We start from the raw sequence: 24825 nt of genomic DNA, 5'->3' as shown, positions 1-24825 counted from the left end.
AACGCTGCAGATTTCAAAGAAGTGCATGTCACTTCTTTTGTGCAGTTCTGCAGCGTTTCTGCACCCATAGGCTCCCATTTTGTGGGTCAAATCCGCATAAAAACTGCAGATGTAAAAACCATCTGCAGATTTTATGCGGATTAGGGTGTCAAAACCGCAGCAGACGGAAGTGACGTCAGTGATGTGGAGGAAGTGTGTGGGCGGAGTGTAGTGAAGTTAGTGTATGGTCGATGTGAAGCGTATGGTGGAAATGGTATGTAGTGTCTGTGTGTGTGTGTCTGTGTGTGTGTGTCGGTCTGTGTGTCTGTCTCTCTGTCAGTAGTGACTCATTGTAGTCATTCGTCGGGTGGGACTACTTCTCCCATCGAAATGTGATGATGGGAGAGTTGTCCCATCGTCAGGCGACTGACTACAATGGGTTAAAAACACAAACACACATAAAACATACATTACATACAACATATAACTTGTGCCCCCACCCCACCGTTCCCCCCCAAGCCACCGATCTGTCCGGTACACTGCTCCGGCTCCCCTCCGTCCTGTGCTCCGCTCCCCCCGTGCTCTTGTCCGCTCACCCCCATGCTCCAATCACCCCCCCGTGCTCTGATCCACCCCCCGTGCTCCGATCCACCCCCCGGTGCCCGATCCACCCCCCCGCGCTCCGATCCACCCCCCCGTGCCCGATCCACCCCCCCACGCTCCGATCCACCCCCCCATGCTCCGATCCCCCCCCCGTACCCCCCCACTTCATCATACTTAACGTTCCTCCCGGGGTCCGTCTGTCTTCTCCCTGGGCGCCGCCATCTTCCAAAATGGCAGGCGCATGCGCAGTGCGCCCGCCGAATCTGCCGGCCGGCAGATTCGTTCCAAAGTGCATTTTGTTCACTGAGATATAACCTATCTCAGTGATCAAAATAAAAAAAATAGTAAATGACCCCCCCCTTTGTCACCCCCATAGGTAGGAACAATAAAAAAATAAAGAATTTTTTTTCCACTAAGGTTAGAATAGGGTTAGGGTTAGGGTTAGGGCTAGGGCTAGGGTTAGGGTTAGGGCTAGGGTTAGGGCTAGGGTTAGGGTTAGGTCTAGGGTTAGGGTTATGGCTAGGGTTAGGGTTAGGGTTAGGGCTAGGGTTAAGGTTAGGGCTAGGGTTAGGGTTAGGGTTAGGTCTAGGGTTAGGGCTAGGGTTAGGGCTAGGGTTATGGCTAGGGTTAGGGCTAGGGTTAGGGCTAGGGTTAGGGTTAGGTCTAGGGTTAGGGCTAGGGTTAGGGCTTAATTTAGCTTTAAAAAACGCTTACAAAACTGCATGAAAAAACGCATAAAAACGCATAAAAACGCACAAAAAACGCACTTCAAATCTGCACCAAAACTGCACTGTAAAAAACGCATAAAAACGCATAAAAAACGCACAAAAAACGCACCTGTAGATTCTGCCAGGAGATGCAGATTTAGTGCAGAACTGCAGCAGATTTTTCTGCACCAAATCTGCATCGTGTGCACACAGCCTTAAAGAGAATCTGTCAGTAAGATCAACCCTCCTAATCCGTCTATATGGGCTTGCTGGTTATACAAAGCTGATTACAATGATACCTTGCTATTTGCGAACTAATAACTTATTTCAGAAAAATCCACGTTTTTCTCATCTGTAAATGAGCTGTTCCAGGCTATGGGGAGGATGATGCCTGGAAGATTACTGTGCCTCCAGAGACTATTTTAAATAAAAAGGGGAGATACCAGTATAATACATGTAACTAACAGAAAAAATGAAATTTGTTTTCTTGTAAACACATTTTTTGCAAGTTACTGAGCTTTGTGTTAGAGGAATACTGCAGCCCTGTCTGCCGGTGAGATGGAAGTTGAAGCTGAGAGGAACCTGCAAATGTTTTACATATACTCACACACAGCTCTGCAGTGAGATCAGGAGAGCAGAGAGCGGCCATTACACATCACACTGGTAACTTCCCCTTCATGTAAAATAAGCTCTAGAGGCAGAATTATCTTACAGATGACATCCTCTCCACAGCCTGGTAGAGGTAATTTTCATAAAAATATAAAAGATGATTTATCAACAAGGCACCTGATACGAGGCATACAGAGATGACTTTTTTCAGCCGTTTATAACCTGTATGCCTTTATCAATAGTTTAGTTAGGTCAAATGTAGTGACCTATTCCCATTAAAAAGTTTTTCTCATATTCATAAATAAGTAAAATTGCAAACTGCTTGAAAAAACAAGGGATTATGGTGTAAAATGTAGGCTAGCCGCTATATTACAGCTACCAGCAGCTTACATAATATGTTCTATATGTTAAAAAAATAAAAAATTACCTTCTACTGAGTTTACATCCCATTCGAATCCTTCTGGAATTAGAATGCACACATTAATTTAGATCAATTGTGTCACATAGATTTTATTTTCCAAAATGAGCAGGAATACCGATATATTTTTACAGTTATCAGTAAAATATTCAGCTAAGAAGTTAGAATTCTAAACAAAATAATATAATAATTGTTTCACATTTTTAAAGTACAAAGAAACATAATGAATATTACCTTCTAGTGAATTTATGTCCCATTTAAATCCTGTTTACATTTAGGATACAAATATTCAGCAGTTAATTTTAAATAACATATCATTGTGATATTTTTAGCATTTGTGACACTTACATTTTTTACATTTAATGTTATCATAACTATTGATTAGTTTCCTTTTCCTGGAAACCATTAGCATGCTGCTGCTGTAAATCCAGTAATTTTTCGGTCTTTCGAATTACTTTTTATTTTAGCCATCAAGGCAAAAAGATGTGACTGATGTGACTTTAGTTACCTGTCTTTGGTAGCTGGATAGAAGTTTGGGCATAGCGAGACCTCTGGAATTCACTTATGGTCATGAGAACAAATGACCCAGATGATGGTCCATGACTTTTTGTTGTTATTCCATTTCTTGTAGATGATTCATACTTTTCCTGTCCTGGCTTCTTCTGCGCAATCAATTTTCCTCCTTGGTTGGTAATTTTTCCAGCATGAATGCCAGCTGCACATACTGAAGACTCCTAGAAATGTAAAATTTGCAGATATGATATAATTTCATCATTTTATCACTGACTACTGCAACCTCCTACTCTGTGGCCTCCCCTCAAACACTCTCGCACCCATTCAATCTATTCTAAACTCTGCTGCCCGACTAATCCACCTGTCCCCCCGCTATTCCCTGGCCTCTCCCCTCTGTCAATCCCTTCACTGGCTCCCCATTGCCCAGAGACTCCAGTACAAAACCCTAACCATGACATACAAAGCCATCCACAAACTGTCTCCACCATACCTCTTTGACCTCATCTCCCGGTACTTACTTGCACGCAACCTCCGATCCTCACAAGATCTTGTTCTCTACTCCCCTCTCATCTCCTCTTCCCACAATCGTATACAAGATTTCTCTCGCGCATCACCCCTACTCTGGAACCCTCTACCACAACATATCAAACTCTTGCCTACCATCGAAACCTTCAAAAAGAACCTGAAGACCTACCTCTTCCGACAAGCCTACAACCTGCAGTAACCACCGATAGACCAAACCGCTGCATGACCAGCTCTACCCTCGCCTACTGTATTCTCACCCATCCCTTGTAGATTGTGAGCTCTCGCGGGCAGGGTCCTCTCTCCTCCCGTACCAGTTGTGATGTGTTGTTTAAGATTATTGAATTTGTTTTTATTATGTATACCCCTCCTCACATGTAAAGCACCATGGAATAAATGGCGCTATAATAATAAATAATAATAATAATTTCAGAAAATATTTTAAATCATTAAATGAGATCTCACCTCTGCAAAATATGTCTTTCCCCAAACCTTTTCCTTCTGTTTAAGGCAATCAGGAGGACATACAATGCTAAAAGAATAAAGTTGTGACATAATAATATCTATTAGTCCAAACAGCATATGTTACATATATAGTTTCACCTTAAAAATCTGCAACTTAATCAAATACACGCATACTAGTATATTAGCAAGAAAATCAACTAAAACTATGGGACTAAACTAGAACTTACACATTAATTTCAGCGGGAAGTTGCATTCCTGTGTAATCGCAGTTTCCTTCAACTACAAAAAAAGATAGAACATGTTCAAGGGAAGTGTAAAATGAAGGAACAGTGGATAGAAGCACAACACAGGTATAAAGTTGTCATTTTATGTAAATGAACAATGCCGATAATGGGATAGTCTACATTTTGATGACAATTATAGCCAATGTTGGCTCATGGAGGAAAAAAAATCCTCCTTTATAAAATATCAATTAAAAGCTGAGAGGCTGGGCTAGCAGTGTGTCAACGGGTGCGGAGGATTGTACTCACTCAGCTTTCAAACTGCTCAGCACTTATTAGTACATAAAATTTAAAGATAGTTTGTGTTGGTATTTAAGGTTTAGCTGAGTAAATGACAGACTGCTTGTGAATTAGAAGACAAAATGTGGAAACCAGATGACCGGAAACTTTTATATATCCTTTTTAAAAGGCAATGAGAAAATCGGTAGGTTTCAAAATGTTGAAGAAAAATGAATACGAAAAAAATCTCCTTTAACAGATATACCTGGTGGTGTGGAAGCATCCAAATTCACACCTGTAAAGAGATAAGGAAAAAAAATGTCATGCGACACATAACATGTAGTTAATTACTTCAGCTGACTAAATAGCTGGTAAACTGAGTAGATTTTGGCTAACAGTAAGATAATGGCAGGTCTAAAGGTTGACTCTTTACAATCACTGTCTGTTACCCATTTTGTGGGTATTTATTAAATAAACCACTGCCAGAAGTGCTTGGAGGTGTCTTACTCTCTTCTTTACCTTGGCTAAATCAAGTGAGCATGTGTATGGGTGGTTTGAAAGAAATATTTGTCAGATGAACAAGGTTTATGGCCAGGTGTAATATTAAACTATTTATGAATTAAACAGAGACACCTGTCATTTCTATTTGAAATGTGCCTTAAAGAGAATCTGTCAGTGAGATCAACCCTCCTAATCCGTCTATATGGGCATGCTCGTTATACAAAGCTGATTAAAATGATACCTTGCTATTTGCGAACTAATAACTTATTTCAGAAAAATCCATGTTTTTCTCATCTGTAAATGAGCTGTTCCAGGCTATGGGGAGGATGATGCCTGGAAGATTACTGTGCCTCCAGAGACTATTTTAAATAAAAAGGGGAGTTACCAGTGTAATACATGTAACTAACAGAAGAAATGAAATTTGTCTTCTTGTAAACACATTTTTTGCAAGTCACTGAGCTTTGTGTTAGAGGAATACTGCAGCCCTGTCTGCCGGTGAGATGGAAGTTGAAGCTGAGAGGAACCTGCAAATGTTTTACATATACTCACACACAGCTCTGCAGTGAGATCAGGAGAGCAGAGAGCGGCCATTACACATCACACTGGTAACTTCCCCTTCATGTAAAATAAGCTCTAGGGGCAGAATTATCTTACTGATGACATCCTCTCCACAGCCTGGTAGAGGTAATTTTCATAAAACTATAAAAGATGATTTATCAACAAGGCACCTGATACGAGGCATACAGAGATGACTTTTTTCAGCCGTTTATAACCTGTATGCCTTTATCAATAGTTTAGTTAGGTCAAGTGTAGTGACCTATTCCCATTAAAAAGTTTTTCTCATATTCATAAATACAATGCCTACAAGTAGTATTCAACCCCCTGCAGATTTAGCAGGTTTAATAAGATGCACATAAGTTAGAGCCTTCAAACTTCAAACAAGAGCAGGATTTATTAACAGATGCATAAATCTTACAAACCAAAAAGTTTTGTTGCTCAGTTAAATTTTTATAATTTTTAAACATAAAAGTGTGGGTCAATTATTATTCAACCCCTAGGTTTAATATTTTGTGGAATAACCTTTGTTTGCAATTACAGCTAATAATCGTCTTTTATAAGACCTGATCAGGCCGGCACAGGTCTCTAGAGTTATCTTGGCCCACTCCTCCATGCAGATCTTCTCCAAGTTATCTAGTTTCTTTGGGTGTCTCATGTGGACTTTAATCTTGAGCTCCTTCCACAAGTTTTCAATTGGGTTAAGGTCAGGAGACTGATTAGGCCACTGCAACACCTTGATTTTTTGCCTCTTGAACCAGGCCTTGGTTTTCTTGGCTGTGTGCTTTGGGTCGTTGTCTTGTTGGAAGATGAAATGATGACCCGTATTAAGTTCCTTGATGGAGGAGCGGAGGTTCTTGGCCAAAATCTCCAGGTAGGCCGTGCTATCCATCTTCCCATGGATGCGGACCAGATGGCCAGGCCCCTTGGCTGAGAAACAGCCCCACAGCATGATGCTGCCACCACCATGCTTGACTGTAGGGATGGTATTCTTGGGGTCGTATGCAGTGCCATCCAGTCTCCAAACGTCACGTGTGTGGTTGGCACCAAAGATCTCGATCTTGGTCTCATCAGACCAGAGAACCTTGAACCAGTCAGTCTCAGAGTCCTCCAAGTGATCATGAGCAAACTGTAGACGAGCCTTGACATGACACTTTGAAAGTAAAGGTACCTTACGGGCTCGTCTGGAACGGAGACCATTGCGGTGGAGTACGTTACTTATGGTATTGACTGAAACCAATGTCCCCACTGCCATGAGATCTTCCCGGAGCTCCTTCCTTGTTGTCCTTGGGTTAGCCTTGACTCTTCGGACAAGCCTGGCCTCGGCACGGGAGGAAACTTTCAAAGGCTGTCCAGGCCGTGGAAGGCTAACAGTAGTTCCATAAGCCTTCCACTTCCGGATGATGCTCCCAACAGTGGAGACAGGTAGGCCCAACTCCTTGGAAAGGGTTTTGTACCCCTTGCCAGCCTTGTTACCCTCCACGATCTTGTCTCTGATGGCCTTGGAATGCTCCTTTGTCTTTCCCATGTTGACCATGTATGAGTGCTGTTCACAAGTTTGGGGAGGGTCTTAAATAGTCAGAAAAGGCTGGAAAAAGAGATAATTAATCCAAACATGTGAAGCTCATTGTTCTTTGTGCCTGAACTACTTCTTAATACTTTAGGGGAACCAAACAGAATTCTGGTGGGTTGAGGGGTTGAATAATAAATGACCCTCTGAAAAAACTTTTCACAATTTTTAAAAAAAATAAACAAAGAAATAACATTCTTTTTTGCTGCAGTGCATTTCACACTTCCAGGCTGATCTACAGTCCAAATGTCACAATGCCAAGTTAATTCCAAATGTGTAAACCTGCTAAATCTGCAGGGGGTTGAATACTACTTGTAGGCACTGTAAGTAAAATTGCAAACTGCTTGAAAAAACAAGGGATTATGGTGTAAAATGTAGGCTAGCTGCTATATTACAGCTACCAGCAGCTTACATAATATGTTCTATATGTTAAAAAAATAAAAAATTACCTTCTACTGAGTTTACATCCCATTCGAATCCTTCTGGAATTAGAATGCACACATTAATTTAGATCAATTGTATCACATAGATTTTATTTTCCAAAATGAGCAGGAATACCGATATATTTTTACAGTTATCAGTAAAATATTCAGCTAAGAAGTTAGAATTCTAAACAAAATAATATAATAATTGTTTCACATTTTTAAAGTACAAAGAAATATAATGAATATTACCTTCTAGTGAATTTATGTCCCATTTAAATCCTGTTTACATTTAGGATACAAATATTCAGCAGTTAATTTTAAATAACATATCATTGTGATATTTTTAGCATTTGTGACACTTACATTTTTTACATTTAATGTTATCATAACTATTGATTAGTTTCCTTTTCCTGGAAAACATTAGCATGCTGCTGCTGTAAATCCATAGTGGATGCTTTCCTGAAACGGAAAGTACTTGCAAGCAGCATAATACAAAGAATAGCAGGTTAACCCAGAATCCTTTGCAGTAGGCGGAGCTATGCAAATCATCTCTTTCCACCCCGGTCTAATCCACAGCGCTTGGAACCGCCAAGCGTGCAATGCTGCGGATTAGTTTCTAAATTTACGCAGCCAACCAATTCCTACCTGTGGACACGTGTTTCGGGCTTTAGGCCCTCATCAGCACAGGGCTGGAATTGGTTGGCTGTATGGAGTGGGGCTCGGTGAGCAAGCGATACATATATGCTAGCCACCTTAGGGAGAGACCCAAGTTGGGCTAAATGTAGCGGGACGAAAGAGACCGAAAAGCCCTCTACTGAAAGGAAATACATAGTGGATGCTTTCCTGAAACGGAAAGTACTTGCAAGCAGCATAATACAAAGAATAGCAGGTTAACCCAGAATCCTTTGCAGTAGGCGGAGCTATGGAAATCATCTCTTTCCACCCCGGTCTAATCCACAGCGCTTGGAACCGCCAAGCGTGCAATGCTGCGGATTAGTTTCTAAATTTACACAGCCAACCAATTCCTACCTGTGGACACGTGTTTCGGGCTTTAGGCCCTCATCAGCACAGGGCTGGAATTGGTTGGCCGTATGGAGTGGGGCTCGGTGAGCAAGCGATACATATATGCTAGCCACCTTAGGGAGAGACCCAAGTTGGGCTAAATGTAGCGGGACGAAAGAGACCGAAAAGCCCTCTACTTAAAGGAAATACATAGTGGATGCTTTCCTGAAACGGAAAGTACTTGCAAGCAGCATAATACAAAGAATAGTAGGTTAACCCAGAATCCTTTGCAGTAGGCGGAGCTATGCAAATCATCTCTTTCCACCCCGGTCTAATCCACAGCGCTTGGAACCGCCAAGCGTGCAATGCTGCGGATTAGTTTTTAAATTTACACAGCCAACCAATTCCTACCTGTGGACACGTGTTTCGGGCTTTAGGCCCTCATCAGCACAGGGCTGGAATTGGTTGGCTGTATGGAGTGGGGCTCGGTGAGCAAGCGATACATATATGCTAGCCACCTTAGGGAGAGACCCAAAGGTCTTAGAGTCCCTAAGGTGGCTAGCATATATGTATCGCTGTAAATCCAGTAATTTTTCAGTCTTTTGAATTACTTTTTATTTTAGCCATCAAGGCAAAAAGATGTGACTGATGTGACTGTAGTTACCTGTCTTTGGTAGCTGGATAGAAGTTTGGGCATAGCGAGACCTCTGGAATTCACTTATGGACATGAGAACAAATGACCCAGATGATGGTCCATGACTTTTTGTTGTTATTCCATTTCTTGTAGAAGATTCATACTTTTCCTGTCCTGGCTTCTTCTGCGCAATCAATTTTCCTCCTTGGTTGGTAATTTTTCCAGCATGAATGCCAGCTGCACATACTGAAGACTCCTAGAAATGTAAAATTTGCAGATATGATATAATTTCATCATTTTATCATTGACTACTGCAACCTCCTACTCTGTGGCCTCCCCTCAAACACTCTCGCACCTCTTCAATCTATTCTAAACTCTGCTGCCTGACAAATCCACCTGTCCCCCCGCTATTCCCTGGCCTCTTCCCTCTGTTAATTCCTTCACTGGCTCCCCATTGCCCAGAGACTCCAGCACAAAACCCTAACCATGACATACAAAGCCATCCACAACCTGTCTCCACCATACCTCTTTGACCTCATCTCCCGGTACTTACTTGCACGCAACCTCCGATCCTCACAAGATCTTGTTCTCTACTCCCCTCTCATCTCCTCTTCCCACAATCGTATACAAGATTTCTCTCGCGCATCACCCCTACTCTGGAACCCTCTACCACAACATATCAAACTCTCGCCTACCATCGAAACCTTCAAAAAGAACCTGAAGACCTACCTCTTCCGACAAGCATACAACCTGCAGTAACCACCGATAGACCAAACCGCTGCATGACCAGCTCTACCCTCGCCTACTGTATTCTCACCCATCCCTTGTAGATTGTGAGCTCTCGCGGGCAGGGTCCTCTCTCCTCCCGTACCAGTTGTGATGTGTTGTTTAAGATTATTGAATTTGTTTTTATTATGTATACCCCTCCTCACATGTAAAGCACCATGGAATAAATAGCGCTATAATAATAAATAATAATAATAATTTCAGAAAATATTTTAAATCATTAAATGAGATCTCACCTCTGCAAAAGATGTCTTTCCCCAAACCTTTTCCTTCTGTTTAAGGCAATCAGGAGGACATACAATGCTAAAAGAATAAAGTTGTGACATAATAATATCTATTAGTCCAAACAGCATATGTTACATATATAGTTTCACCTTAAAAATCTGCATCTTAATCAAATACACGCATACTAGTAAATCAGCAAGAAAATCAACTAAAATTATGGGACTAAACTAGAACTTACACATTAATTTCAGCGGGAAGTTGCATTCCTGTGTAATCGCAGTTTCCTTCAACTACAAAAAAAGATAGAACATGTTCAAGGGAAGTGTAAAATGAAGGAACAGTGGATAGAAGCACAACACAGGTATAAGGTTGTCATTTTATGTAAATGAACAATGCCGATAATGGGATAGTCTACATTTTGATGACAATTATAGCCAATGTTGGCTCATGGAGGAAAAAAAATCCTCCTTTATAAAATATCAATTAAAAGCTGAGAGGCTGGGCTAGCAGTGTGTCAACAAATGCGGAGGATTGTACACACTCAGCTTTCAAACTGCTCAGCACTTATTAGTACATAAAATTTAAAGATAGTTTGTGTTGGTATTTAGGGTTTAGCTGAGTAAATGACACTGCTTGTGAATTAGAAGAGAAAATGTGGAAACCAGATGACTGGAAACTTTTAAATATCCTTTTTAAAAGGCAATGAGAAAATCGGCAGGTTTCAAAATGTTAAAGAAAAATGCATATGAAAAAAATCTCCTTTAACAGATATACCTGGTGGTGTGGAAGCATCCAAATTCACACCTGTAAAGAGATAAGCAAAAAAAATGTCATGCGACACATAACATGTAGTTAATTACTTCAGCTGAATAAATAGCTGGTAAACTGAGTAGATTTTGGCTAACAGTAAGATAATGGCAGGTCTAAAGGTTGACTCTTTATAATCACTGTTTGTTACCCATTTTGTGGGTATTTATTAAATAAACCACTGCCAGAAGTGCTTGGAGGTGTCTTACTCTCTTCTTTACCTTGGCTAAATCAAGTGAGCATGTGCATGGGTGGTTTGAAAGAAATATTTGTCAGATGAACAAGGTTTATGGCCAGGTGTAATATTAAACTATTTATGAATTAAACAGAGACACCTGTCATTTCTATTTGAAATGTGCCTTAAAGAGAATCTGTCAGTAAGATCAACCCTCCTAATCCGTCTATATGGGCATGCTGGTTATACAAAGCTTATTAAAATGATACCTTGCTATTTGCGAACTAATAACTTATTTCAGAAAGATCCACGTTTTTCTCATCTGTAAATGAGCTGTTCCAGGCTATGGGGAGGATGATGCCTGGAAGATTACTGTGCCTCCAGAGACTATTTTAAATAAAAAAGGGGAGTTACCAGTGTAATACATGCAACTAACAGAAGAAATGAAATTTGTCTTCTTGTAAACACATTTTTTGCAAGTCACTGAGCTTTGTGTTAGAGGAATACTGCAGCCCTGTCTGCCGGTGAGATGGAAGTTGAAGCTGAAAGGAACCTGCAAATGTTTTACATATACTCACACACAGCTCTGCAGTGAGATCAGGAGAGCAGAGAGCGGCCATTACACATCACACTGGTAACTTCCCCTTCATGTAAAATTAGCTCTAGAGGCAGAATTATCTTACAGATGACATCCTCTCCACAGCCTGGTAGAGGTAATTTTCATAAAACTATAAAAGATAATTTATCAACAAGTCACCTGATACGAGGCATACAGAGATGACTTTTTTCAGCCGTTTATAACCTGTATGCCTTTATCAATAGTTTAGTTAGGTCAAATGTAGTGACCTATTCCCATTAAAAAGTTTTTCTCATATTCATAAGTAAGTAAAATTGCAAACTGCTTGAAAAAACAAGGGATTATGGTGTAAAATGTAGGCTAGCCGCTATATTACAGCTACCAGCAGCTTACATAATATGTTCTATATGTTAAAAAAATAAAAAATTACCTTCTACTGAGTTTACATCCCATTCGAATCCTTCTGGAATTAGAATGGACACATTAATTTAGATCAATTGTATCACATAGATTTTATTTCCCAAAATGAGCAGGAATACCGATATATTTTTACAGTTATCAGTAAAATATTCAGCTAATAAGTTAGAATTCTAAACAAAATAATATAATAATTGTTTCACATTTTTAAAGTACAAAGAAACATAATGAATATTACCCTCTAGTGAATTTATGTCCCATTTAAATCCTGTTTACATTTAGGATACAAATATTCAGCAGTTAATTTTAAATAACATATCATTGTGATATTTTTAGCATTTGTGACACTTATATTTTTTACATTTAATGTTATCATAACTATTGATTAGTTTCCTTTTCCTGGAAACCATTAGCATGCTGCTGTTGTAAATCCAGTAATTTTTCGGTCTTTTGAATTACTTTTTATTTTAGCCATCAAGGCAAAAAGATGTGACTGATGTGACTGTAGTTACCTGTCTTTGGTAGCTGGATAGAAGTTTGGGCATAGCGAGACCTCTGGAATTCACTTATGGACATGAGAACAAATGACCCAGATGATGGTCCATGACTTTTTGTTGTTATTCCATTTCTTGTAGAAGATTCATACTTTTCCTGTCCTGGCTTCTTCTGCGCAATGAATTTTCCTCCTTGGTTGGTAATTTTTCCAGCATGAATGCCAGCTGCACATACTGAAGACTCCTAGAAATGTAAAATTTGCAGATATGATATCATTTTATCATTGACTACTGCAACCTCCTACTCTGTGGCCTCCTCTCAAACACTCTCGCACCCCTTCAATCTATTCTAAACTCTGCTGCCTGACAAATCCACCTGTCCCCCCGCTATTCCCTGGCCCCTCCCCTCTGTCAATCCCTTCACTGGCTCCCCATTGCCCAGAGACTCCAGTACATAACCCTAACCATGACATACAAAGCCATCCACAACCTGTCTCCTCCATACATCTTTGACCTCGTCTCACGGTACTTACCTGCACGCAACCTCAGATCCTCACAAGATCTCTTTCTCTACTCCCCTCTTATCTCCTCTGCCCATAATCATATACAAGATTTCTCTCGTGCATCACCCCTACTCTGGAACCCTCTACCACAACATATAATTCTTTCGCCTATCATCAAAACCTTCAAAAAGAACCTGAAGACCTACTTCTTCCGACAAGCCTACAACCTGCAGCAACCATCGATAGACCAAACCGCTGCATGACCAGCTCTACCCTCGCCTACTGGATTCTCACCCATCCCTTGTAGCTTGTGAGCCCTCGCGGGCAGGGTCCTCTCTCCTCCTGTACCAGTTGTGACTTGTATTGTTTAAGATTATTGAACTTGGTTTTATTATGTATACCCCTCCTCACATTTAAAGCGCCATGGAATAAATGGTGCTATAATAATAAATAATAATAATTTCAGAAAATATTTTAAATCATTAAAGGAGATCTCACCTCTGCAAAAGATGAAATTCCCCAAACATTTTCCTTCTGTTCAAGGCAATCAGGAGGACATACAATGCTAAAAGAATAAAGTTGTGACATAATAATATCTATTAGTCCAAACAGCATATATTTCATATATAGTTTCACCTTAAAAATCTGCAACTTAATCAAATACACGCATACTAGTAAATCAGCAAGAAAATCCACTAAAACTATGGGACTAAACAAGAACTTACACATTAATTTCAGCGGGAAGTTGCATTCCTGTGTAATCGCAGTTTCCTTCAACTACAAAAAAAGATAGAACATGTTCAAGGGAAGTGTAAAATGAAGGAACAGTGAATAGAAGCACAGCACAGGTATAAGGTTGTCTTTTTATGTAAATGAACAGTGCCCATAACGGGATAGTCTACATTTTGATGACAACTGTAGCCAATGTTGCCTCATGGAGGAGAAAAAATCCTCCATTATAAAATATCAATCAAAAGCTGAGAGGCTGGGCTAGCAGTGTGTCAACAGGGGCGGAGGATTGTACACACTCAGCTTTCAAACCGCTCAGCACTTATTAGTACATAAAATTTAAAGATAGTTTGTATTGGTATTTAGGGTTTAGCTGAGTAAATGACAGACTGCTTGTGAATTAGAAGACAAAATGTGGAAACCAGATGACCGGAAACTTTTATATATCCTTTTTAAAAGGCAATGAGAAAATCGGTAGGTTTCAAAATGTTGAAGAAAAATGCCTACGAAAAAAATCTTTTTTAACAGATATACCTGGTGGTGTGGAAGCATCCAAATTCACACCTGTAAAGAGATAAGGAAAAAAATAATGTCATGCGGCACATAACATGTAGTTAATTACTTCAGCTGAATAAATAGCTGGTAAACTGAGTAGATTTTGGCTAACAGTAAGATAATGGCAGGTCTAAAGGTCGACTCTTTATAATCACTGTTTGTTACCCATTTTGTGGGTATTTATTAAATAAACCACTGCCAGAAGTGCTTGGAGGTGTCTTACTCTCTTCTTTACCTTGGCTAAATCAAGTGAGCATGTGTATGGGTGGTTGAAAGAAATATCTGTCAGATGAACAAGGTTTATGGCCAGGTGTAATATTAAACTATTTATGAATTAAACAGAGACACCTGTCATTTCTATTTGAAATGTGCCTTAAAGAGAATCTGTCAGTAGGATCAACCTTCCTAATCCATCTATATGGGCATGCTGGTTATACAAAGCTGATGAAAATGATACCTTGCTATTTGCGAACTGATAACTTATTTCAGAAAAATCTACGTTTTTCTCATCTGTAAATGAGCTGTTCCAGGCTATGGGGAGGATGATGCGTGAAAGATACTGTGCCTCCAGAGACTATTTTAAATAAAAAGGGCAGTTACCAGTGTAATACATGTAACTAACAGAAGAAATGAAATGTGTCTTCTTGTAAACTCATTTTTTGCAAGTCACTGAGCTTTGTGTTAGAGGAATACTGCAGCCCTGTCTGCCGGTGAGATGGAAGTTGAAGCTGAGAGGAACCTGCAAATGTTTTACGTATACTCAGCTCTGCAGTGTGAGATCAGGAGAGCAGAGAGCGGCCATTATAACCTGTATGCCTTTATCAATAGTTTAGCTAGGTAAAATGTGGTAACTACTGAACCACCTTAAAAAATGATTAAAAATCATACAGGATATATCAGCTAATGAAAAGCTTCAGGTGTTTTTCATGTGATTTATTTTATTGATCAATTAGTTTGTGTTATTATGAAACTAATTTCTATTTTATTTCTATGTTTTCTAATTATTTTACAATTGATTTACAGTTTCAGTAAATAAAACATGCAATATTACCTCCTTCATTCAAATCCCATTTCATGTCTGTTAGGAAGAAACATATTTATGAGGTTTATTAAAATAGCAATTCTTTCCCCCATGGGAATGCAAGAAAGTTAATCTATAATATTTTTATTTAGGTTAAACTAGCATCTTCCTTTTTTGTATTGATTATCTTTCCTAGATAATTAGTAATTTTCAAAATTCAAACTGCACAAACACTTTAAGGAGTGGGAGAGATTTCCAGGTTTTCCACTTTCATTTTTTCCTACCCTCATTCCAAGAACAATTATTATTATTTTTCCTTCCTTGTAGCCATGTGATGATTTGCTTTTATGTGGGATGAGTTGTAGTTTTAATTGATATTATTCATTTCATTTGGGGTGATGTGGTGACCGCTGGCTCCCTTCTGTACCCCTCCGCTGCCACTCCGTGTGAATTTCTCCCTGGTCTGATTGAGGTATGCGCCATTAGGGTACTTGTATCCTGCTAGCACCTTCCATTCCAACTCATTTGTGGCAGTCACATTTATATATCTTTGTGCTTTCCATCACACTATTTGCTGGGGTTACAGAATCAATTAATTATATTCGCAGATTGCTCATTTATGTCATGACCATTGTGTAAAATATATATACCCTATTTATTATATGTCATGACTTATAGGAATGTTACGTATTACTTATAGCCGCGGATCTCCCATCCCATCCATATTTTGTTGATATGCACTTTGGTCTTATCCACTGATCCATTCTGGTTTTATTTATATATATTATGTGCTCTAATAAAGTTATATATTTTTTATATCTAATTCTTGGCCCTCTGATCGTCCTTTGTTCTTTTGGGTTTTTGTTTTGACAGTTTGACGATTGGCCGTCTATATGTCCTATTGGTAGTGACAATATGATTTCTTATTCATTAGTTACTCTTTGATCTACATTATGTCACTCAGATTTTTGTTGGTGATTTCTTCATTTTCATAGTAGAGAAACAGAAATAAAATTCCAACTTTAGGGGACTTAAAAAGATTAAACAATGCTGATGTTGCTTTTTAGGTTTTGTTTTTATGTTGTTCTTCATTATGTTCAATTTGTGTTGAAAAAAAAACCTGGTAACTACAGGTCCTTCTCAAAAAATTAGCATATAGTGTTAAATTTCATTATTTACCATAATGTAATGATTACAATTAAACTTTCATATATTATAGATTCATTATCCACCAACTGAAATTTGTCAGGTCTTTTATTGTTTTAATACTGATGATTTTGGCATACAACTCCTGATAACCCAAAAAACCTGTCTCAATAAATTAGCATATTTCACCCATCCAATCAAATAAAAGTGTTTTTAAATAACAAACAAAAAAACCATCAAATAATAATGTTCAGTTATGCACTCAATACTTGGTCGGGAATCCTTTGGCAGAAATGACTGCTTCAATGCGGCGTGGCATGGAGGCAATCAGCCTGTGACACTGCTGAGATGTTATGGAGGCCCAGGATGCTTCAATAGCAGCCTTAAGCTCATCCAGAGTGTTGGGTCTTGCGTCTCTCAACTTTCTCTTCACAATATCCCACAGATTCTCTATGGGGTTCAGGTCAGGAGAGTTGGCAGGCCAATTGAGCACAGTAATACCATGGTCAGTAAACCATTTACCAGTGGTTTTGGCACTGTGAGCAGGTGCCAGGTCGTGCTGAAAAATGAAATCTTCATCTCCATAAAGCATTTCAGCCAATGGAAGCATGAAGTGCTCCAAAATCTCCTGATAGCTAGCTGCATTGACCCTGCCCTTGATGAAACACAGTGGACCAACACCAGCAGCTGACATGGCATCCCACACCATCACTGACTGTGGGTACTTGACACTGGACTTCAGGCATTTTGGCATTTCCTTCTCCCCAGTCTTCCTCCAGACTCTGGCACCTTGATTTCCGAATGACATGCAAAATTTGCTTTCATCAGAAAAAAGTACTTGGGACCACTTAGCAACAGTCCAGTGCTGCTTCTCTGTAGCCCAGGTCAGGCGCCTCTGCCGCTGTTTATGGTTCAAAATTGGCTTTACCTGGGGAATGCGGCACCTGTAGCCCATTTCCTGCACACGCCTGTGCACGGTGGCTCTGGATGTTTCCACACCAGACTCAGTCCACTGCTTCCTCAGGTTCCCCAAGGTCTGGAATCGGTCCTTCTCCACAATCTTCCTCAGGGTCCGGTCTCCTCTTCTCGTTGTACAGCGTTTTCTGCCACATTGTTTCCTTCCAACAGACTTACCATTGAGGTGCCTTGATACAGCACTCTGGGAACAGCCTATTTGTTGAGAAATTTCTTTCTGGGTCTTACCCTCTTGCTTGAGGGTGTCAATGATGGCCTTCTTGACATCTGTCAGGTCGCTAGTCTTACCCATGATGGGGGTTTTGAGTAATGAACCAGGCAGGGAGTTTATAAAAGCCTCAGGTATCTTTTGCATGTGTTTAGAGTTAATTAGTTGATTCAGAAGATTAGGGTAATAGGTCGTTTAGAGAACCTTTTCTTGATATGCTAATTTATTGAGACAGGTTTTTTGGGTTATCAGGAGTTGTATGCCAAAATCATCAGTATTAAAACAATAAAAGACCTGACAAATTTCAGTTGGTGGATAATGAATCTATAATATATGAAAGTTTAATTGTAATCATTACATTATGGTAAATAATGAAATTTAACACTATATGCTAATTTTTTGAGAAGGACCTGTATGTTCTCTGAGTCTCTGAGTATTTCTATTGTTATTTTTGTATCTATTTCCATTTATGTTTTCCGTTTTTTAACTTAATTTTCATTTCTATTTTCATTTTTCCACATTTTACTTTTTCAACAGTTTCATCTCAATTTTATCAGTACGTTTATTTTTATTTTTCAATTTTTGCATCCTTTATTTACTTTTATATTTTCTTTATTTCTTTATTTATTTTTCATTCTCATTTTTCCATTCCTTTCTTAATTACTTTCATCTTTCTTTCATTCTTTTCAACTATTGCTTTCTATCTCTTCTCATGCATCAGCCTCCCTTCATATTCCCTTCCATTCTAAATATGTCCTCGCTTTTTCACACATTTTCATATCCTTCTGCTCCACCTTATATCTTCATCCTCCATTTCTCTCCCATTTATTTCCATCTCCTGTTTCCATAGTCCACTACAGTCCCATTCCCTTTACTCTCTTCTCTTGGCTTTCTCTCCCCCGATCCTAGTTACACTTGCTCTACACCTTTTACGCCCCTTCTTTCCACTCGGCATCCTGCATTTATCTTGCAGGCGCCATGTGTCCCCTGGTCTCTTCGTTTGTGCATGTGCGGTAGCGCTGCATTCCACACTGGCCCTTTACTCATTGAGCAAGGCGTCGCTCCTTCACCGCACATGCGTCACCACAGCGCCGCATTCCACGCTGGCTCCCTGCGCTCCCAGTCTCCATCCTCTTCATGCGCTTGCGCACATCCCCCCGCCCCACCCCACTTCCTGTCCCACTTGCCACCCCACTTCCTAACCCACTGGCCACCAATGATGGCTCACACCACCGCCGACCTCCCTGCCTCTGGACCCACAGGTATCGTACTTCTGGCACCGCCACTCCCATATACTGTCTAGCGCCACTATCACCCTGACCTTGTGCCTCTCTATTCATAGTGCTTCTAGGGATCTTAATCCCTGTCCGTGCCATTCCGGATCCTCGTATTTTCTATTTGCCAGTGGTATGTTTTTCATGTATGGCACTTAAGGTTTTGTGGCCTCTATCTATGGTTACTTTATATCACTCTCCTTAACTCTTCTCAGGGGCCGCTGTGTCCATCCTGGACATTGTTCTCCCCTTCTTCCATTGCGCTCCACTTTAAAGGTCAGTTATGTTTTACACTCCTTACATATATACTATACCAGGATCTTCATGTCTCATGCAATGGCTGTGCAGCGTTGTCAACCTTTCCTGTTCTTGCCCTCCTGTATGCAGCCTTGATCACTTCATTTATTACATATTCTCTATGGAAATCATTTGTATATATGTTGTCCCTTTGTATATTATTGACTGTTTGTATGGGTTCTCGCTAAACTTTTATTGTATATACACTCCCGACTCTGGATACCCCCTTGGCGTTTACGCATCGCACTGTTGTATTTTGCTGTATTATGGTCTGTATTGTTTTGCAAACTTTTCCATTTTGGTCTCATGTCTTTGTTTTTTGTCTTTTGTTTTTTTTGTTTTATACGATCTCTAATATCTTGAATTTCTATATTTTTTACAGTGAGGTTTGATAAAAGTCCATCAAGGGGTCGAAACGTTACCTCAACACTTGATTAATCACTGTGGTGTTCCCTATTAAAAATTCACGTTTATGACGCAATTTAAAACTCATGTTCTGAGTACGGTTGTTTTCTTTGAATTTGAGTTGTCTGGATCTAATCCAGAGGAAAAGTGTGCACTCTGGGAATATGGAGCTGGTGCAGGCTGAACCAGCTCCATATTCCCAGAGTGCACGCTTTTCCTCTTAGAATCAGTACAAATATGGTCAAATCAAATTTATATGGGTTTTATAGCCATAAATTTAAACATTTTGGTCAGTGGAGTTGATTGAGTGTTGCAGGGAGTCGATGGGCGTCGGAAGCTCTTCACCATTTCTAACTTCCCATCTGCCCATTTTACAATTCACAATGGCATCTACAAGGTTAATCTGCTGTGATGGGAGCTAGCTATCAGATTCTTGCTGTATACTGCAGCTACCGTCTGAGTTGCATGGAGTCCACTCAGCTTCTGAGACTGCTGCATACAGTTAGTGCACTCATCTACTGTGCATGTGTGGTAGATGTCATAAAGGGGTTGAATCTTACAACAATCATACTCTAAGGGCCTTTGCACATGTTACCTGTTTATCATGTGTTTTTTCTGCTCAGATTTGTCACTAAACCTGAAGGGCTTCCTGGTTCCAACAAAATGAATTAAACATTGCTTATTTTTTACTTGCAGATTTGGCGCAGATGTAAATCTGCAGCGTATCAGTTCTTCAGTTCTGCACCAAATACTTAACGTGTGCACCTACTCTACAGTTTAACCTATGCAAACCATCCAAGCCACACTAGGGGTTGAGAAACATTTTGTGTGATATTTAAATTTCAATATTACCTGCTACTGCTGCTTCCCATTTCAATTCTGTTAACATGTAAAAAAAAACAAATTATTTATCTCTAAATAGTGTACAAATTATTTCCTGTTTCTTTAAAGACGTGCTGACATATTACCTGTCCCTGAATTCAGATCTGCTTTTATGTCACCTAAAATAGGGAAAAAATATAAAAGTATTTATTAGGTCTGAAAAGATCCTTTTTACAAGGACCAAAGGTATCATTTTGTATTATTTATTTGCAATGACTATCAGAGACCTTAGAACAGAACTTGACTAAATATAAAGAATTATGTCACATGTTCAAAGGGGTATTTCTGGTTTCAGTAATAGTTTATCATTCTATAATGAATTATTAAAAGGGTTATCTGGGACTTTGTTTTTTTCTTTTGCTATGGGGCTATGAACTTACTGGCAGTTAGGTGCTGCATGTTTTACCCTGTGATGATCTGTTAAGTCACAAACCGCTCATGTTGGCGATTCTCCTGCTTCCAGTGACATCACGTCAACAGAGCAGCTCTCTCTTTCCTCCGCTCTACTCAGTCGACAAGGTGTCACTGCCGATGTCATGCTGATTGACAGCCGGCTCCTCACTGCCTAGCTGTGTGGAGCTGGCTGTCAATTAGTGTGACATCGTCAGTGGTGATCCGTTGACAAAGCAGAGTGGAAGAGAAAGAGCTGCTCTGTCGACATGAGGTCAAAAGAAGGAGGAAAAGTTCTGCCTGAGCCAGAACAGATCATCGCAGGGCAGAACAGACAAGTGGTTAGCAGCTACCAGCTAGTAAGTTCTTAGCAGCTATGGAAAAAATGAAAAAAAACTCCCGGATAACCCATTTAAGTTTTTTTTATTTATTTTTTACATCAATTTCACGATTCTTTGTGTTAGTGTTTCTTATCTATGTGCTGACTGCAGTTACCTGTTTTTGTTGGCTGGTAGGAAGTTTGGGTATAGAGAGAGGTCTGGAATTCATGGGAGGAGAGGAAGACAAATGATCCAGAGGATGGACCCCGACTTTTTGATGTTATTCCATGTCTTGTAGAAGATCCATACTTGTCCTGTCCTGGCTCCTTCTCCACTATGAACTCACCCCCATCATTGGTAATTTTTCCATCATGAATGGCAGCTACACATACTGAGGATTCCTACAAATATTGTAGATATTATACAATTCTGGAACTAACAAATAGAAATGATCTGAATATTTAATGAAATTATATCTCACTTGTGCATAAGTTTTGTCTCCCCAAATATTTCCCTTCTGTGTAAGGCAACCCGCAGGGCAAAAAACACTGAAAGAACAAAGTTGTAACATATTAATATTTAATGCAAGAAGTCAAATTTACTGCCCCCCTGAGGAATGCTTGACCTTCTTGAAGGGCAACAGCTGGATTTTTTAGCATTTGCCCTGAATTTTACCTTAAAAGGAACCTGTCACCCCCAAAATCGAAGGTGAGCTAAGCCCACCGGCATCAGGGGCTTATCTACAGCATTCTGTAATGCTGTAGATAAGCCCCCGATGTATTCTGAAAGATGAGAAACAGAGGTTAGATTATACTCACACAGGGGCGGTCCTGGTTCTGTTCTGGTCCGATGGGCGTCGCGGTCCAGTCCGGGGCCTCTCATCTTCATAGGATGACGTCCTCTTCTAGTCTTCACACTGCGGCTCTGGCGCAGGTGTACTTTGTCTGCCTTGTTGAGGGCAGAGCAAAGTACTGCAGTGCGCAGGCGCCGGGCCCCTCTGACCATTCCCGGAGCAACAGGGCAGACAAAGTACGCCTGCGCCGGAGCCGCAGCATGAAGACAAGAAGAGGACGTCATCCTATGAAGATGGGAGGCCCCACACCGGATCGCGACGCCCATCGGACCGGACCGCAGCAGGACCGCCCCTGGGTGAGTATAATCTAACATATTTTTCTCATCTTTCAGGATACATCAGGGGCTTATCTACAGCATTATAGAATGCTGTAGATAAGCCCCTGATGCCGATGGGCTTAGCTCACCTTCGTTTTTGGGGGTGACAGGTTCCCTTTAACACTACTTAATCTTCAAAAAACGTAAACCCAGTCTTAATATTCAATTAGTCCCACCTTTATTATTTATGCATTACTTACAGAGTAGTTGTGGCAGGTAGTTGCATGGCTGTGTAGGCACAGTGTCCATTAACTAAAAAACAAACAACACAAAAGAAAAGAAAAAACATATTTAAAAGTTTTTTATTTATTTAAAGAAACAGACATCATCTTTGAATTCTTCTCTACTTGTTTATTCAGATTTTACCAACTTGTAATTGAAGTGTTTCGGGTGATAAAAAAGAAAGTATATTACACAGCAAATTAAATTGTTAAAGAGGTTTCAAGCATGAAGTTTCTAGGTTTACTATTGTAAGCCAAAGACATCATAAAAAGTGAACATTACAGCTTCATTCAATAATTAACTAACAATGGGCGTAATAGAGAAAGGTGAGAAATCTGCTGCCAGACAGCTCTGGTCACAGCTTATCTCCAGGGAGAACTAAAGGACTACTGTTTACTATTATTATTATTATTCTTTATTTATATAGCACCATTAATTCCATGGTGCTGTACATGAGAAGGGGTTACATACAGAGTTATAGATATCGTTTACAGTAACCAAGTTTCCAGTGACAGACTGGTACAGAGGGGAGAGGACCCTGTCCTTGCGGACTTACGGTACATTCTATACTATTCAACAAGCCCTATACTTCTCTCCCCTGGCATCATCTGTTGGGAAAGAGTTGGGAGGCTCCAATACACATTAGCTGGCTGTTCTGTATCGATAATATAGTGAATTTTCTCCAATGTGTCAATCCTCATATTACCACCGTTGTGAAGCCTTTCCTGCTCAGCTGTCCTATAGACATCTCCTTTCATCCTTCACATAAGGAATGTTATTAACAAGTATCTCCACATTGCAGATAAATCTGAGCTGCTGCATAGTCTTCTCAGTTTCACTAGCCTGCTAGTTTACATCAAACTTTTCAGTTCCCATTTCCCCTGTTATGATAAGGTAATTCAGTACCACAATGGACATAGGAGTCAGAGCACATACAGTGACCTGACAATAACCCAAAAACATAGAACGAGCTCTGAGACGTGGAAACTCTGCTGACCGCAATCCCTAATCCTCTCCAACACAACTAGAGGCAGCCGTGGATTGCGCCTAACGCTCCCTATGCAACTCGGCACAGCCTGAGAAACTAGCTAGCCTGAAGAAAGAAAATAAGCCTACCTTGCCTCAGAGAAATACCCCAAAGGAAAAGGCAGCCCCCACATATAATGACTGTGAGTTAAGATGAAAAGACAAACGTAGAGATGAAATAGATTTAGCAAAGTGAGGCCCGACTTTCTGAACAGAGCGAGGATAGGAAAGGTAACTTTGCGGTCAACACAAAACCCTACAAACAACCACGCAAAGGGGGCAAAAAGACCCTCCGTACCGAACTAACGGCACGGAGGTACACCCTCTGCGTCCCAGAGCTACCAGCAAGCACGAGAAAACAAATAAGCAAGCTGGACAGAAAAACAGCAAACAAAAAGCAAAAGCGGAACTTAGCTATGCAGAGCAGCAGGCCACAGGAACGCTCCAGGAGGAAACAGGTCCAATACTAGAACATTGACTGGAAGCCAGGATCAAAGAACTAGGTGGAGTTAAATAGAGCAGCACCTAACGACTTCACCACATCACCTGAGGAAGGAAACTCAGAAGCCGCAGTACCACTTTCCTCCACCAACGGAAGCTCACAGAGAGAATCAGCCGAAGTACCACTTGTGACCACAGGAGGGAGCTCTGCCACAGAATTCACAACAGTACCCCCCTTGAGGAGGGGTCACCGAACCCTCACCAGAGCCCCCAGGACGACCAGGATGAACCATATGAAAGGCACGAACAAGATCGGGAGCATGGACATCAGAGGCAAAGACCCAGGAATTATCTTCCTGAGCATAACCCTTCCACTTAACCAGATACTGGAGTTTCCATCTTGAAACACGAGAATCCAAAATCTTCTCCACAATATACTCCAACTCCCCCTCCACCAAAACCGGGGCAGGAGGATCAACAGATGGAACCACAGGTGCCACGTATCTCTGCAACAATGACCTATGGAATACGTTATGTATGGAAAAAGAATCTGGAAGGGTCAGACGAAAAGACACAGGATTAAGAACCTCAGAAATCCTATACGGACCAATGAAACAAGGTTTAAACTTAGGAGAGGAAACCTTCATAGGAATATGACGAGAAGATAACCAAACCAAATCCCCAACACGAAGTCGGGGACCCACACAGCGTCTGCGATTAGCGAAACATTGAGCCTTCTCCTGGGACAAGGTCAAATTGTCCACTACATGAGTCCAA

General features: G+C 40.4%; 1 protein-coding gene across 1 annotated transcript in view; it reads right to left on the bottom strand.

Moving 5' to 3' along the window:
- The window catches only part of LOC138648128 (uncharacterized), a 147044-nt gene that overhangs the window by 1347 nt on the left and 120872 nt on the right, over positions 1 to 24825 (bottom strand). Inside the window, exons 54-76 of the mRNA XM_069737633.1 lie at positions 22560 to 22611; positions 21671 to 21737; positions 21365 to 21590; positions 20566 to 20598; positions 20450 to 20476; positions 15323 to 15349; positions 14251 to 14280; positions 13713 to 13764; positions 13486 to 13552; positions 12503 to 12728; positions 12004 to 12036; positions 10789 to 10818; positions 10253 to 10304; positions 10026 to 10092; positions 9034 to 9259; positions 7617 to 7646; positions 7392 to 7424; positions 4582 to 4611; positions 4044 to 4095; positions 3817 to 3883; positions 2825 to 3050; positions 2551 to 2580; positions 2326 to 2358 (exon numbers count right to left, since the gene is read on the bottom strand). Of these exons, the coding sequence (XP_069593734.1) occupies positions 2326 to 2358; positions 2551 to 2580; positions 2825 to 3050; positions 3817 to 3883; positions 4044 to 4095; positions 4582 to 4611; positions 7392 to 7424; positions 7617 to 7646; positions 9034 to 9259; positions 10026 to 10092; positions 10253 to 10304; positions 10789 to 10818; positions 12004 to 12036; positions 12503 to 12728; positions 13486 to 13552; positions 13713 to 13764; positions 14251 to 14280; positions 15323 to 15349; positions 20450 to 20476; positions 20566 to 20598; positions 21365 to 21590; positions 21671 to 21737; positions 22560 to 22611 (1716 nt within the window). The remainder of the gene's footprint in view (positions 1 to 2325; positions 2359 to 2550; positions 2581 to 2824; positions 3051 to 3816; positions 3884 to 4043; positions 4096 to 4581; positions 4612 to 7391; positions 7425 to 7616; positions 7647 to 9033; positions 9260 to 10025; positions 10093 to 10252; positions 10305 to 10788; positions 10819 to 12003; positions 12037 to 12502; positions 12729 to 13485; positions 13553 to 13712; positions 13765 to 14250; positions 14281 to 15322; positions 15350 to 20449; positions 20477 to 20565; positions 20599 to 21364; positions 21591 to 21670; positions 21738 to 22559; positions 22612 to 24825) is intronic.

This window comes from Ranitomeya imitator, chromosome 8, assembly GCF_032444005.1.
Source record: "Ranitomeya imitator isolate aRanImi1 chromosome 8, aRanImi1.pri, whole genome shotgun sequence".
NCBI lineage: Eukaryota > Metazoa > Chordata > Amphibia > Anura > Dendrobatidae > Ranitomeya > Ranitomeya imitator.
This window is presented reverse-complemented; position numbering and strand designations above follow the sequence as displayed.